Source organism: Salvelinus sp. IW2-2015, linkage group LG6.1, assembly GCF_002910315.2.
Source record: "Salvelinus sp. IW2-2015 linkage group LG6.1, ASM291031v2, whole genome shotgun sequence".
In the NCBI taxonomy this organism is placed as follows: domain Eukaryota; kingdom Metazoa; phylum Chordata; class Actinopteri; order Salmoniformes; family Salmonidae; genus Salvelinus; species Salvelinus sp. IW2-2015.
Window position 1 is genome coordinate 13,037,253 of NC_036845.1, and position 16,712 is coordinate 13,053,964.

The window sequence follows — 16,712 nt, forward strand, 5'->3', positions numbered from 1 at the left end:
ATAGAATTGATATCCTTTTCATGTTGCTCCTGAGATGTTAAACACTTGTCCAAGTAAGGGTACTGGGGGAGAATCTGTATTAGAAGAACAGAGTTAGCTACAGTATCCTGACTGGGGCTAATTGCAGTTATTGAATAAAGGCACAATATGGTATATCAAGGGCACAAAATGGCATATATCCCCATCATATTTTCAGACATGAGATTCCAATCAGTTAAACAAAAAAGAATAGCTACCCCGAGTAACCTCTTTGCGGTGAGGCTGGATGAGTCTAACAATTGCATTGCTTCCAACTTCACAGCCCAAGCATAATTGATGAGATTGAACTAGCCCCAGTCATTTGTTTATAACTTGTACACAGCTTTCCTTTAGCCACCATTTTAGACCAGGATCTTCAAAGTTATATGAAATTATCATAAATTKATGTTCTAAGAAATCCATGCTTTTATACATTTTGTCATCATGGAGGAAAATAAACAAATCCAAACTCCTCTCTGGTGAATGTTAAAACAGCTTAATGCTTAATTGCCATTAAGATATTTCAATGTTTATTACAGTTCACAATTTATATTTTCAAGCTTGGTCCTTTAATGATCTACCAAATATGCATGGTCACCACTATAACTTTCCCACCTCTCAGACTACACACAACAATTCCCATACAAGTTGACAAATCATCCATATCAAGTTCATATAATTTCATAACATACACAATGTAGACTTGTGTTAATCACACCTGGTCCTAGGGGGTTGCAGTCAGTGTGAACAGGCTAAGTCTACAACATTAACTACTCATCAAGATAATGAATAGCTGAATCACATGTGTTTGCGCTGGGCTTGCACTCAATTCCAATTTTACTTTGCCAAAAGGGTTGGCATAAGCTCGGGCTAAATGGAGTTTCCACCACATTTCTCACTGCAGTCCAGTCCAGTGCTTTTAAATCTGAGGTGGGGTGAACAAGTGTGCATTTTGAGGATTGAGAATCTGCATTCAACATAGGGTGCACCCCTCCAGGATCAGGAGTGAAGACTACTGGTGTAGACCATGCTTCTGAACTAAATGAATCACCACCACACACTTGATCATGTTTCTTGAAAGGTATTATTAGAATAGATAACAGAGTGACTCCAAGAAAAAGGCAGAGCTGAACAGATGTTCATTAACTGTAGGTATTGCAACTAATATGTATGGGTTTAAGAAAAACTATTCTCTATGCTATTAGTACACTTTGTCATTATAGATTTCACAAATTATTTTTGAATATATTGCTGAACCCAATACATACATTTTTATCAGGCACTAAACCGCTGCTTGTATGAAAATACACAAAATGGTTAACGTAAAAGGTGCCTGCATTTTTATCATTGCTCAGATTAAAACATTGAGGTCTTATCACAACCCATAATCAGAGCCTAAACTGTTGAATAATTTACACTCAATAGCATTCATTGACTCAATGTAGCATTGATTGCAGAGCTCACCAGCTACCTTGCTTGACCTTCCAATCTGAAAATCATCCCTTCCAAAAAAGCTGAAAGTGTAAGCAAACAGCTGAACCAGGAGCACTATAGTGCTCAAACAGAGAATCCAACAGCCTGTATCAGTTTTGAAGGATGTCAAGAAATTCTTAAAGCAGAAGGTAAATTGAAGGTGAGTGGTAAAGAAAAGAGAAGGTAACTTCTACAGCTCCTGTAATAAATACTAGTCAATCAGGCATGATAGTGTGAAATTAAGTAAAAACAAGCAGGTTCCCATGACAATGAAAGAATGAGGGATTCCTCTGACCTATGATTTCAACACTCATATTCCTCCAAATTTCAACTCATTACCGGCTAAACACAATCCATTAAKATGGGTTAAGTCGGCAACCTCATGCATGTCCAGCAAATGGGCACAGTCATTTCAGAAATAATCTCCCATAGTCAACAGAGGAAGTAGTCATGTTAGTGGTGGCGTCATTTTGCAGCGATGTCATCATTCCACAGGGTTGATATGAGATCTCTCCAATAGAAACTTGAATCTGAACACCCACTTCCTGCCCCCATATCTTTCCTACGATTCACAGATCAGCCAAAGAGATGAATAGTAATTGGAATTCAATTGAGTCTATCTGAGGGGCTTGTCAGACTGTGATGGACTGTGTTCATTTGTAATCTCCCACTCCAGCCCCCCCCCTAACCCTTCTCTCCCGGTAATCTCAGGGGGCTAAGGGAGTTAGGAGGGCTGGGAGCCCAGCAGTCTCTCAATGGCAGCGTTGATGTCTCCCCCCGTGGCGATGAGGGCCTGCAGGTTGGCCTCACGGTTGATGAAGCCCATGGCACTGAGCTGGTCCAGCTGCTGCTGAAACCGCACCTCTGGGGTTACGGTCTGGGTCTGCAAAGGGGAGCATAACCAAAGTCAATTTTTATATGAGCCTACATGGAAAATGTTGCTGGGGTTCTATTTGAGTGAATGTTAGGATACAAGTCTCAGTGTCAGTATTAATTGGTTTTAGGTCAATGAGGCCAGTAGAAACACAAAGCTAATGCTAACCCACTGGATAATAGCAAAGTATAGTTACCAAGTAGAAAGTCAGAAATTATGTTTGCAGCTCAATGACATACCGATGAGCCGCCTCCTCCTCCAGCAAACATCTGTAACATCTGCTGCATGAGCTGCTGCTGTTGTTGGGATGGGTTAGTGGCAGCGGTGGGATTTGAGCCCTGTGTTGGGGGAGGAAGGTTTTCTGGGGCCACACTGCCTCCTGTGGTTGGAGGAATCACTGGGATCCCACCAGGAGCCAAACTAGGAGAAGAACCATAGTTTAAGTGGCATCATCAATAAAATCAAATGTATAAAGCACGAGTATGTCCAGTAAGCATCTACTGGATAATAGATGGTACAGTACCTGGGCATGAGTCCGGGGGCTTCCGTCTGTAGGGTCTGCAGGCCCTGCTGGATCTGCATGAGAGCCTGCATGGCCCGGGGGTTAGTCATCACAGACAGTGACTCAGGATTCTGCATCTGTAAAATAACCATTTAGTTGGTCAACCCAAATGATGTTCCATTTACTCAGTCAGAAACTCAGCACCTTCCATAACACTCTGTCGTCTTTTTTGTTGTTGTTGTCAGTATATGGAACTAAAGTGTATAACTGGAGACAGAAATCTGACCTGTTGGAGAAAGACTGGCATCTGATGTCTCAACTGTTCCTGTAACTGGGGGTTTCCAGCAAAGAGGGGGTTGTTCAGCATTGCCTGAGGGAATTAGTAAAGGATTAAGCAATGACTCTACTCTCCACACAAAATAGCCTAGAATATTCATCAGGACTTCTGAATCCTACTGCAGAGAGGGCTGAAGCTGTGCAGACCTGCGAGGCGAGGTCAGGGTTCTGCGCCAGCGACTGCATCATACTGCGCATGTAGGGCGCAGACAGCATGTTCTGCATCAGCTGGGGGTTCTCAGAGATCTGCTGCATCAGACTCTGCATGCCAGGGCTACCAAACACACCTGGACAGATTATAGGGAGTGGAATGAGAGAAACAGACGGATCAGCTAAGCAGCAAAACAAGGGTTATACCACCCTTGAGTATGTTAATACAGGTGTAAGGGGAAATATAGTTTTGCAGATTGACTAAAAGGTGAAAGTGCTTCTTCTGATGTAGTGGTGTTACCGTTGCCCAGCCCAGCGGCGTTGATGCCCAGGGGGTTGGAGGCACTAGGTGCAGTCCCGCCAGCGGAGGAGGTTGTTGTCGTGGAGGCGCCAGTCCCCCTGATCTCTGAGGGGGTCGTTCCTGGGGGTCCCCAGGGGTTTGGTAAGGGYTCCCTGTTCTCTGTTCTGGAGGGCTGCACGCCAGAGTCTAAGTTGCCCCCCAAAGCAGAGAAGGGATTGTTTCCAAACTATGAAAAAAAGAAAAAAAAGTGGACTAAGTCACACAACCGGATTTGATTCAAGACGATTGTCTACATATGGTATTCACAGGAATAATAGCTACCTGCTCTCTAGCGGCACTAAACATAGGCTCCTGAATGTCTGTGTACATCCTCCGGAGGGCGTTGTAKCCCCCAGGGATGCTCTCCAGGTTGCTAAGCGCCCGGTCCTGGTTACGCATCATCTCTTGCATCATGGCTGGGTTCCTTGCCAACTCCATGGTCTGAAGAGAGGAAGGGAGTTAACATTATGCATGATCCACCTCACATCCATTCCTCCCACCATTCTGAGAGTGGTGCGGTCTAGTTTAAGGGTTTCGGCCTATGTAAATTTGTACTGTTACATAGACCCTTTTTACATTTAAAGTACATTGCAAGCTAACTACATAAACAAGAAAAATGGTTTGAGTAATATGCTCTTCAAGCGTAGCTTCTTTAGAGGGATTCAAATAAAGCCAAGACACACTATGACTCCCCAAAACCAAGTCTATGACACCTCGAGCAAAGGACCCATCTGAGCTCCAGACCTAACCTGTCTCATAAGTTCAGGGTTGTTGAGCATGTGGGAGATCTCAGGGTTGCGTTCCATCAGCTGCTGCATCTGAGGGTTTGTCACAATCATCTGCCTCATCAGGTCTGGGTTGGACATCATGTTCTGCACCAGAGGGTTGTCCATGATCTGAGACAGCATCTCCGGGTTGGACATCAGCTGTCTCTGCATCTGCTGCTGCATCTCCATGAAGTTGGCCGAGCCCATGCCCATGCCTGACAGGCTAGATAGGTCACCAAACCCACCTATGCAGACACAAGGGGGCGGTGGATTACTGGAAGGATATAGGTTAGTGCCTAGTTGTGTGGATGTTGAGTAGTTGTATGGCGATATGGCCATCTTTCTGTGAGATGGTTTGGTGGGGACTGGGTCACTAACTCAGTAAGTTGGGTGGCTGTGTAGAGGCTGGGGTAGGCCCAGTGCCTGGTGTTGTGCTGTCATTGGGCGCTGCGCTGGGGTTGACGCTGCTGTTGGCCTGGGGGGTCCCAGAGCTGGACGCTGAGGACTGGGATGTGCCACCAACTGTAGCCCTGGAGAAAAAGCATGGTCATTATCAACCTAAATGTTCCCATTATCTCACACACACCACACACAAAATAGTGTCACTAGAATAGTGGGCAAGAAAATCTTCTTACTTGGGAGCAGTCTTGATGACAAGGTGAACAGTGAGTCCATCCTTGATGCCGTGTTGGTTCAGTGTGTCTCCATCCTTTAAGATTTTGCCAGCAAAAATCAACACCAGCTGGTCCTGCTTGGCATTAAACCTTTTGGATATCTCCTCTTTAAACTGTATGCAAGAGACAGAATGAAGTGGCCGGTGAAGACAAATGGGAATAAAGAGGATAGGTACACACCCAAATCATTCAGTGTTGGTAAAAAAAGTTATCTTGGCCTAGCTAGCTAACGTTAGCTAACTATGTGAATCTGCTAGTTGTCCTTTAAGTTTTATAAAGAACAATGAGGTCAAATGTTAATGGTTTAGGAAATCACCAAATACAGCATTACCCATGTCGGCAGCCGTGAACTTAACAATCAGTTTCCCGAGGGAGGGTATCATTTGTGGGACGTTCCAATAGGAATCTGTTCCAAAAACTTCGTAAATAACAAGGTTGCCAACAAACAACGCATACAAAGTTGTATAGCTGCAGAATAAGACACCGGCTAGGGAGCGGGCTATTTCATTCAAATTTTCACTCACCACGTTTATTCCGAAAAATGTCTGTCCTCACTTTGGTAGCCTATGGACAAACATTAAGAATAAGCTACGTGGTGAGGTGATGCATGCCTATTCGGCAACTAGGTGAATTGATCCTGCCACTTTGTATGCGTTGTTTGTTGGCAACCTTGTACTTTACGAAGTTTTTGTTACAGATTCCTGTTGGAACGTTACACAAATTATACCCACCCGTTTCCCGATTGGCTTTTGCAATGGCCGGGTCCTCCGTTGGCTAGCCGGTTATCAGCTAGCCTGATCGCAGCTAAAGTTAGCTAGCTAGATGAGCCTGACAGAGACGTAGTTGGCTAGCTTACTCACAAGCTAACGTTAGCTAGTTGCGTAGTTAGCTAGCTCATGCTTGCTATACATGTCTTTACACAGTGCCGATTGTGCAAAACACGAGTCAATCTACTATTAGGAACCGATTTTCAAGGAAATGGACAAGTTGAAAATAAATATTACTAGTCAGGAACATTAGATAATTCTTCCCAATTAACATCGTAAACCAGCTAGGTAATAGTTGGCTAACTTCGATTTATGCTTGTTAGCCACAGCATGACTTGCATAACTGACTGTGTAAATAAATGCGAATACCTGTGCGACAGAAGAATCCTCCGAGATCGCTATCTCCTCTTTATCTTTCGGAGTTTTTACCGTGACCACGATCATGGTCCCGTCTGAGGCAGCATTTTCAACAACGTTGGAATCCACAGTGGGATCTGTGCCGCTGTTCTCCGCCATATTTACTCCTCTTCGAATTCACTACATCCAGAGAGGAAGAGGCGAAGCGAGAGGTTTTACTCAGCCCAAAATCTGTCCACGAAAATAAGATTTGTTTGTATGGTCATTAAGTGTCGAATTTGGTCAACAAAAACGTCTATATTTTATTTGCTATGTGAGGATTATTTGATCAAATAGAAGTTTCGTAATGGTGTACCAGACGTGGCATTTCGCCAACTTTGAAAAAAACGACTTTATATCGGAGTTGTGCCTGTTGTCATAGAGGTAGATAGAGGACTCATCATATAACACGTTCAAGTATGGACATTGCCATTGAGGGCTTCTACCGTTAAAGTGGTCAACTAGGTGGGGATTCCTATGAGTTGGGAGTTTTCAACCGATGAAGAAGAAGATAATTTACTACTTTAAAATGGAGTTAGCCTCAAATGCGCTGCCAATGCTGTTACAGACGCTATAATAGGACATACACAAAGATGAGTCCTCTATCTATCTCTATRGCCTATTGTTGACACTTGTATCGGCCCTCTCATTGGCTAGAATGGCGCCACGTGCTCTAGCATCGCCCGCCTTCCATCTTTGAGGACATGTATTTCCATTGTTATAGCGGTCACTTTACTATCTTGTCAATATAATAAACAATCTTTGCTACATCACAAAACTAGCTAACAAAATTCTCAAGCTGAGATGAAAGCAGTATTACCTTAGGTTTTTGCAACGTTGAAGTCTAGTGGTGTGGGGGTGTCATTGCATTTGTCCAAAATGTATGTGTGCTACTCAATTATGTATATAAACCAAGATCTAAATCACTGTCAAATCTAAAATTGTAATGCTGAGAAAAAAAGTGGGCAAATACTTTATATATTAAATATTATATTTGTTTGTAAACAATGTAAATGTAAACAAACACTGCATCCTAAAAACTTGGTTAAAAATAAAATGTTAATATCATGGATGGTCAGTCCTTGCACCATTATGTTTATGAATGTGAGAGTGGTTACATTTCTCCAGGCCCATCCCTCAACTTTTTACCATACCATAACAGAGTTGGGGCGTATACCTTGTTATTGTTTTAACTGCAGATTGTCCCTTTAAAGTATTGTAGTTTTTTGTGCGGTAATGAGCATAAAATCCCACATGCATTAATTTAATTCTTTAATGACATGGAAATTAAGGTTTGAAGGTGAATAACAGCCTATTATGCCTAATAACTCAATCAAACCTAATGCGACCCTAATTTTTCCTAAAGTAATATCATATAAAAAATTGTTAATGAAAGCTGTGACGGAAACAGGAAGTTTCGGTAGGCTTCAATTTTATAAATGCCAACAGATAATTTGTTCATTGGACATGGTGGGATCTTTTTGTGTCGTTAAAATATGCGAGAAATGGCGGTGCATGGAAAACGCCTTTATGCGCAAAAATTGATTTGATATAATAATTGTCATATAAAAGTACATTTGGATGTGGCGTGCGCGCAGTGTGTCCTGAGTTAAAAAGTTTGGGATCCCCTGGTGTAGATAATCATTGTAGGCCCACCAGGGGTGTCAAACTCATTCCATGAAGGGCAGAGTGTCTGCAGGTATTAGTTTTTTTTCTTTCAATAAAGACCTAGACAACCAGGTGAGGGGCGTTTCATACTAACTACTAACCTTAATTAGTCAATCAAGTACATGGGTGGAGCGAAAGTCGGGCGACAATCTGTCCTCGGCGGAATGAGTTTGACACGTGATCTAAACTGCTGTGAAATAAATTTTCCATAACCAAAAATATAGAATTGTCAGCTGTTTGAAGCTGGTGTAGCCTACAAAACCGAAAGTAAAAGACGCAAAAACTAACCATAAAACCCGGGAGACATAGCCCACATAAAACAGTTCTACCGTTTCTTAGTATGAAAAGAATGCACTCACTACTGTAAATCGCTCTGATAAGAGCGTATGCTAAATGACTAACATGTAAAACATCTTAGACTTACTTTCAACGAGAATGACAGAAACAAGTTAACTATTGCAGCTTTAAGCGAAAAAGTACATTTTGTGTACACTACATCCTCACGCATGGACWTTTATCCGCAACAAGTCTGTTTGGTGGGGAAATCATTTTTCTTTATGCAGATTTTAGAATAGTCGCATGACAGTCTGTATCCAATTGGCTGGAAACCTACCGACGTGGAAAATGTGCATATTTTTCTTTATGTGGATTTGAGAATGTCCATATGAAAATCTGTCGCCAATTGGCTGGAAATAAAGCTAATGACATTCTTAACAAGGCTCGTCTCACATTTGCGACTGCAGATCAAGGCTGAGAATGTACCATTTGATAAAATAAAAAAAAAGGTGTGATTAACCTTTCTCAAAGACGAAGAAAAACACTAGGTAAACACTATAAGACCAGCCTATCCTTTATCAGTATGCTATAATTTAGTTGGCAATCTGCAGCGGTCAGACTTGTGTGAAACTCCTTAGGCCGGAGCTGTATGTGATTATCCCAGTCTTTAGATAGGTGAAACATTCTATTTCAGTCTTGGTATAGGAAAGCCATCTAGAAAAGTAGAAAGGTCTGTTGTGCCACCTCTACAGTACATGTTACTGCTTTTTGTGTAAGTATGGCTACAGGTATTTAAAATAAGTCCCCATTAATTCCAGAACAGATATTATAGAGGTTTACATTGTCCACTCTAAATTTAACCTAACATTTCTTCCTTTAAACCTAATGGGGGGAAAGAAAGTTTTTGAAAAGTGAGCAAAATGCTGTGAGTCAATTCATATATATATATATATATATATATATATATGTATGTATGTATGTGTGTGTGTGTATATACAGTTGAAGTCGGAAGTTTACATACACTTAGGTTGTAGTCATTGAAAATCGTTTTTCAACCACTCCACAAATGTCTTGTTAACAAACTATAGTTTTGGAAAGTCRGTTCGGACATCTACTTTGTGCATGAYRYAAGTMMTTTTTCCAAAAATTGTTTACAGACAGATTATTTAATTTATAATTCACTGTATCACAATTCCAGTGGGTCAGAAGTTTACATACACTATCTTGACTGTGACTTTAAACAGCTTGGAAAATTCCTGAAAATGATGTCATGGCTTTAGAAGCTTCTGATAGGCTAATTGACATAATTTTAGTCAATTGGAGGTGTACCTGTGGATGTATTTCAAGGCCTACCTTCAAACTCAGTGCCTCYTTGCTTGACATCATGGGAAAATCAAAAGAAATCAGCCAAGACCTCAGAAAAAAATTATAGACCTCCACAAGTCTGGTTCATCCTTGGGAGCAATTTCCAAACGTCTGAAGGTACCACGTTCATCTGTACACCATGGGACCACACAGCCATCATACCGCTGAGGAAGGAGACGCGTTCTGTCTCCTAGAGTGGAACGTACTTTGGTGCGAAAAGTGCAAATCAATCCCAGAACAACAGCAACGGACCTTGTGAAGATGCTGGAGGAAACCGGTACAGAAGTATCGGATTGTAGATTTGATTTTGGATTGGAGATGCTTAATGTGAGTCTGGAAGGAGAGTTTAGTCTAACCAGACATCTAGGTATTTGTCATTGTCCAGAAATTCTAAGTCAGAACCGTCTAGAGTAGTGATGCTGGACGGGCGGGCAGGTGCAGGCAGCGATCGGTTGAAGAGCATGCATTTAGTTTTACTTGCATTTAAGAGCAGTTGGAGACCACGGAAGGAGAGTTGTATGGCATTGAAGCTCGTCTGGAGGTTAGTTAACACAGTGTCCAAAGAAGGGCCAGAAGTATACAGAATGGTGTCGTCTGCGTAGAGGTGGATCAGCGAATCACCAAGCAGCAAGAGCGACATCATTGATGTATACAGAGAAAATAGTTGGCCCGAGAATTGAACCCTGTGGCACCCCCAAAGAGACTGCCAGAGGTCTGGACAACAGGCCTTCCGATTTGACACACTGAACTCTGTCTGATAAGTAGTTGGTGAACCAGGCGAGGCAGTCGTTTGAGAAACCAAGGCTGTTGAGTCTGCCGATAAGAATGTGGTGATTGACAGAGTCGAAAGCCTTGGTCAGGTCAATGGATACGGCTGCACAGTATTGTCTTTTATCGATGACGGTTATGATATCGTTTAGGACCTTGAGCGTGGCTGAGGTGCACCCATGACCAGCTCGAAAACCAGATTGCATAGCGGAGAAGGTACGGTGGGATTCGAAATGGTCGGTGATCTGTGTAGATTAGATATAGGTCTGTAACAGTTTTGGTCTAGAGTGGGGATGACCGCGGCAGCTTTCCAATCTTTGGGGATCTCAGACGATACGAAAGAGAGGTTGAACAGGCTAGTAATGGGGGTTGCAACAATTACGGCAGATGATTTTAGAAAGAGAGGGTCCAGGTTGTCTAGCCCAGCTGATTTGTAGGGGTCCAGATTTTGCAACTCTTTCAGAACATCAGCTATCTGGATTTGGGTGAAGGAGAAATGGGGGAGGTTTGGGCAAGTTGCTGTGGGGGGTGCAGGGCTGTTGACCGGGGTAGGAGTAGCCAGGTGGAAAGCATGGCCATCCGTAGAAAAAATGCTTATTGAAATTCTCAATTATTGTGGATTTGTCGGTGGTGATAGTGTTTCCTAGCCTCAGTGTAGTGGGCAGCTGGAAGGAGGTGCTCTTATTCTCCATGGACTTTAGTGTCCCAGAACTTTTTGGAGTTTGTGCTACAGGATGAACATTTTTGTTTGAAAAAGCTAGCCTTTGCTTTCCTAACGGCCTGTGTATATTGGTTCCTAACTTCTCTGAAAAGTTGCATATCGCGGGGGTTATTCGTGGCGTACTGCATTTGCATCAAGATGTTTTTGTGCTGGTCAAGGGCAGTCAGGTCTGGAGTGAACCAAGGGCTATATCTGTTCCTGGTTCTACATTTTTTGAATGGGGCATGCTTATTTAAGATGATGAGGAAAGCACTTTTAAAGAATAACCAGGCATCCTCTACTGACGGAATGAGGTCAATATCCTTCCAGGATACCCCGGCCAGGTCGATTAGGGAGCGTTTGACAGTGATGAGGGGTGGTCATTTGTCCGCAGACCCATTACGGACGCAGGCAATGAGGCAGTGATCGCTGAGATCCTGATTGAAGATAGCAGAGGTGTATTTAGAGGGGAGGTTGGTCAGGATGATATCTATGAGGGTGCCTGTGTTTACAGATTTGGGGTTGTACCTGGTAGGTTCATTGATAATTTGTGTGAGATTGAGGGCATCTAGTTTAGATTGTAGGACGGCCGGGGTGTTAAGCATGTCCCAGTTTAGGTCACCTAACAGNTTAGATTGTAGGACGGCCGGGGTGTTAAGCATGTCCCAGTTTAGGTCACCTAACAGTACGAAATCTGAAGATAGATGGGGGGCAATCAATTCACATATGGTGTCCAGGGCACAGCTGGGGGCAGAAGGTGGTCAATAATAAGCGGCAACGATGAGAGACTTGTTTCTGGAAAGATGGATTTTTAGAAGTAGAAGCTCAAATTGTTTTGGCACAGACCTGGATAGTATGACAGAACTCTGCAGGCTATCTCTGCAGTAGATTGCAACTCCACCCCCTTTGGCAGTTCTATCTTGTCGTAAAATGTTATAGTTAGGGATGAAAAATTCAGGATTTTTGGTGGTSTTYCTAAGCCAGGATTCAGACACGGCTAGAACATCCGGGTTGGCAGAGTGCTAAAGCAGTGAGTAAAACAAACTTAGGGAGGAGGCTTCTAATGTTAACATGCATGAAACCAAGGCTTTTACGGTTACAGAAATCAACAAATGAGAGTGTCTGGGGAATGGGACTGGAGCTAGGCGCTGCAGGGCCTGGATTAACCTCTACGTCAACAGAGTAGGAGTAGGATAAGGGTATGGCTAAAGGCTATAAGCACTGGTCATCTAGTGCGTTCAGAACAGAGAGTAAAATGAACAGGTTTCTGGGTGTGGAAGAATAGATTCAARGCATAATGTGCAGACAAGGGTATGGTAGGATGTGAATACAGTGGACGTAAACCTAGGCATTGCGTGACGATGAGAGGTTTTGTCTCTCGAGACATCATTTAGACCAGGTGAGGTCACCGCATGTGTGGGAGATGAAACAAAAGGGCAAGCTAAGGCATATTGAGCAGGGCTGGAGTCTCTACATTGAAATAAGACAATAATCACTAACCAAAACAGCAGTGAACAAGACATATTGACATTAGGGAGAGGATTTCGTAGCCGAGTGATCATAGGGACCAGTGGGAGGTTAGGCGAGCTGGAGACACGGCAATCCAGACAGCTAACGGGCCGGGGCTAGCAGGCTAGTAGAAGGGCCTTAAGGGGGGAATGTTGAGGTGCTGGTTGGGAAAATTGTGAAGTATTTGTAAGTCGCTCTGGATAAGAGCGTCTGCTAAATGACTTAAATGTAAATGTAAGTCTGACCTGCCAACTATGGCTGAGGCAAGTGGAAAGAGGATATTTGTACAGAAATCCAGCTTTAAGCTGGGCATTACTCTCTTGGAAACAGACAGCAAGGGTTCTTCAGTTTGTCAGGAAATGACAGGAATTCATTGTATGTTTATTATTCATTGAGGGAAGGGTAAACCTCTCAGTTCCTCTAAACTGAGGAGGTACTGTTGGGAACTAGCTGAGACTGGTTGAGCCCTCCCTATCAACTACTTCCCTGTAATGAAACCAAACTGTGCATCAAGCAGACTGGTCTGCCACTGATCACATATGCCCTATAGAGGTGTCCATCTCAATTGCCAGGAACGGATGAGCTCACTTTCTCTAAAATATGCATTTGTTGTTGAATTATATGTTTTGAGTGAATTTGAAATGGGTGTGTAGTTGTTTCATGGTCTCAAAAATAAATGATGTAATCAAATGTAATTACAAAATAGTAAATAAATMGATTATATTGAACAGTTCATACTGCAAATTGAAGTTCAACAGTTATAAAATCTATGCAAACATTTGTCATGGTTTACATTCTCTCGTGAGTCAGCGGGATGGATATGCTCATTTTAGACCATTCCATTGGTCAAGTGAAATCTCCACCCACCTGGGGCACCGGGACATGCAAAACCAACTCCACCACTGACAGAYGCATGTGTAACTCCTGGATAGTAGTTTATTTTACAGTACTGTTTAAGCTGGTTTACTGGGACATTATATGGTATGGGTACTTTCTGCTGCTAACTAAAAATAATTAAACACTATTTGTAAATACCTGTAGCSTGCTTGGTACAAAGTGGGTGGAGCACTTTCTAATGCAAAATGGCTGCCCAGTTGGGTGCTATACATTGTATGTGGATGATGTGAGTTTCCCCCACATATCTAAGTAAACAATCAGTAGCCTAAATTCTTTACCGTAAAGTGCTGCAGAAATTTGAGCTGTACTGAATTGATTGAATTCATAAGTTAATTGAGCAACATGGTCATACAATTGCTGTTTCAAGTCATTTCCCAGAAGAGGGGGTTTTATGATGTGCACTTCCTGCTCAGGCATAGCAGAGGCTCTACACCCACTCATCACCACACTTTATGACATGCCATATCATCTTTCAATGAGGCAAGAGATTACCGCAATGAAGGAAAGCAAAGCAACAAAATAATGGGTAGATTAACTTTAATGTTGTCTACATGGGATGGAACCTGTTTGCCACTATGACCCAATAAACACAGTAGCAGTGWCAGTAAGAGAGCCCTTATTTATAGCAGATTCAGAGCTGTACAATGCCAGAAATTCTCTAACAAAATGAATAGTTAGTCCTTTAAAAAAACGTGTGTCCTTCAGATGCAACACAGACATTATCAGATGTTATTGGAATGAATGTGCACCTTTTAACATGATTACTTATAATGCATACACACTTATTTTAATATTAAGATTATTGTTCTGCCTTCCTTTTGTTTTAGAGCTGTGTAACCAAGAGTGGCCAGCATGTCAGTGACTGTGWCCAAAGGCAAAGGGGTGACTGTATTTACCGTGAACTCTAAAGAAGGAAGCAGTTGGCCCCTGCTGTGTCAAATACTTGGGACCCTGTGCTACAGCCCAGCAAGCTCTGTGTCCCAGGGACAGAGGAGGCTCCAAGCCAGTCCAGTCAGCTCTGGGGGGGTGTAACTAAAATATACACACACACACACACACACACACACACACACACACACACACACACACACACACACACACACACCACAACATACATGTCTATCACCACTGGGTCACAATTGTCATCAGAAGTGAGAGGGAGTTATCTAAAATGATTATTTTCTTCTTTCACAGACTATACAGATCATGGTGGGAGTACTCAACATTGGCTTGGGAGCAATCCTTGTTAGCACTGATTATTACACTGGCAGGGTATAGGGTTCCTTATTGRCTTGGTGGTGTGGTAAGCTTACTTTATTTTGTTATCATTTATCATGTTTAGTATGAAAGCACATGATTTCACTTGGAGTTATAACCACAGTAAACAAACCAGGAAACATATAAGTAACTTTATTTTTTTTTTTAATTTCGGCCTGCCTGCTTAAGTAGTATTTTTTTAAATAAAATTAAGGGTTGAAGTCAAATGTCTGTGTATTTTCTTGTGAATTATTTGTTATTTTATCAGGACAAATAATGTGTAGGTTGTGCGTATTTGATTTTGATATTTCTGTGCCTTCTTAGTTTATAGCAGTTGGCATCATGTGTATATTGGCTGAGAAGTTCCCCAGTCCCTGCTTGGTGAGTTGTTCATTGACCTTAACTCTTTCCTGTCATTCCTAAGCCTCATTCCCTTCATCCATTGAACAATCATTCAATCTGATCCAGTTGAATTATAATCATCAACTGAATATTTGAGACAACTAGTACTCCGTGGTTTACTCAATTGAGTCAAACTGGTTTTATATTCTCTGATTGTGTTTTAGGTGGGCATCAATATGTTGATGAATGTGTCAGGTGCTTCTCTGGCCATTTCTGGAATTGTGCTGTATTCTGTAGACCTGGCAAACGGCCATTTCTGGTGGAGTTGCAATGATGATGACTACATCTGGCGAGATGACTACTATGGCGGCCAGGTGAGACAACCACCAAGTCATCCGCAGAGGGATAGACTCTTGGCGAAATGCAAAGATGCCAAGCAGATTGCACAGGTGAGTGCTTTTGAATGAAGTTTTTTAATGATATCCATCATGTGAGGAAGGTGTCCCTTGTCTGTTCTAAGTCAAATATATTAACATTTGATTAGATGGATCAAACTGCTTAATTTAGTAATGAACATGTGTGTTCTTAAACAGAGATGGTGGGTTCCATGTTTAAAGCACATTCTAATAGCTGGTATGCCAGTCTGTTTCTGTATTTTCCAGTGTTCACCAACACCGCTATCTTGCTAAACAATCCAGTCAATATGTTCAAATCCTCCTCCATGTGTTTGTTCTACCATTAGATGTTGATACCTTGGACATCATGCTCATCGTGCTTGCAGTCCTTCAGCTTTGTGTCACCATCAGCTCTGCTGTGTTGGGTCTCAAGGCTTTGTACAAGAATGGAAAGAAGGGAAAAGAGGTATGAACAGAGAACCCTTGAACAGAGCGAATACAACGGCCATACAAATGGAAGTAGAATACGGATTTGTAGACACACACAAACACACACACACACACACACAACCAAGGTAGTGTTTGTTGTGTCCTCCCAAGTAATGTGTAACTTTGCTTTGATATGTTGCAGAACATCCAGGACCTGGAGCAGTATAAGCCTCTGCTCGAGGAGGTCACCACTAACCCTGCAGCTTAAACAGCACTGATCTGATATACTTTATTGTCCACGAGGGTACATTTTGTCATGGATGATTTAGAGTGGTGCTGCTTCCACATGAAATACATAGAATCAAATGTATTCTACATAGATGGAACATCAGCATCATACACCACCCCCCCCCCCCACACATTTTTTGTTTCATACGTACAGTATGTAGTACATATAGTTAACATACAGTGTCAACTCACAGTAAATTAAGTATGTCTTCATGCAGTTTGAGTCATGGTTTTTGTATTTGTCATTTTTACAAAACTGAAAGGACAGTTAAAGGGGACTATATCAAGTTAATTACTGAATTGGTTGTTGTATATGATTTCTTTTTTGTATTTTGATATTTTCTTACTGTATATTAACCCCCCCACCCCAATAAAAAAAAAAAAAAAACTGTCTTAGCTCAACAGTTTCAAAACTGTTTTCCTTAACATTGCCATCAGGTGGCAGTCATTCCCATACAAACATACACCATTGGTTGCTCATAGGTTTTCTTGGAGGTATATACAGGTAACTGCCAAAATAA

At 42.2% G+C, this 16,712-nt stretch overlaps 2 protein-coding genes across 2 annotated transcripts; one reads left to right on the top strand and one right to left on the bottom strand.

The window, feature by feature from the left end:
- Positions 1–1,703: 1,703 nt before the first annotated feature.
- Positions 1,704–6,509, bottom strand: LOC111965118 (ubiquilin-4). Its single transcript, XM_023989122.2, has 11 exons — positions 6,271–6,509; positions 5,096–5,247; positions 4,839–4,990; positions 4,443–4,705; positions 3,976–4,134; positions 3,655–3,880; positions 3,351–3,490; positions 3,154–3,237; positions 2,889–3,004; positions 2,605–2,785; positions 1,704–2,374 (listed from the first exon to the last, which is right to left on the bottom strand). The coding sequence occupies exons 1-11, from the start codon at positions 6,415–6,417 to the stop codon at positions 2,216–2,218; spliced, it is 1,779 nt and encodes a 592-aa protein (XP_023844890.1). The 5' UTR covers positions 6,418–6,509; the 3' UTR covers positions 1,704–2,215.
- A 7,802-nt stretch (positions 6,510–14,311) lies between these two features.
- Positions 14,312–16,370, top strand: LOC139027832 (membrane-spanning 4-domains subfamily A member 6C-like). Its single transcript, XM_070443822.1, is given in 7 exon segments — positions 14,312–14,506; positions 14,675–14,754; positions 14,756–14,783; positions 15,062–15,118; positions 15,304–15,532; positions 15,822–15,940; positions 16,106–16,370. Coding segments are annotated over 7 exon segments (753 nt in total). The 5' UTR covers positions 14,312–14,332; the 3' UTR covers positions 16,172–16,370.
- The last annotated feature ends 342 nt before the right edge of the window (positions 16,371–16,712 follow it).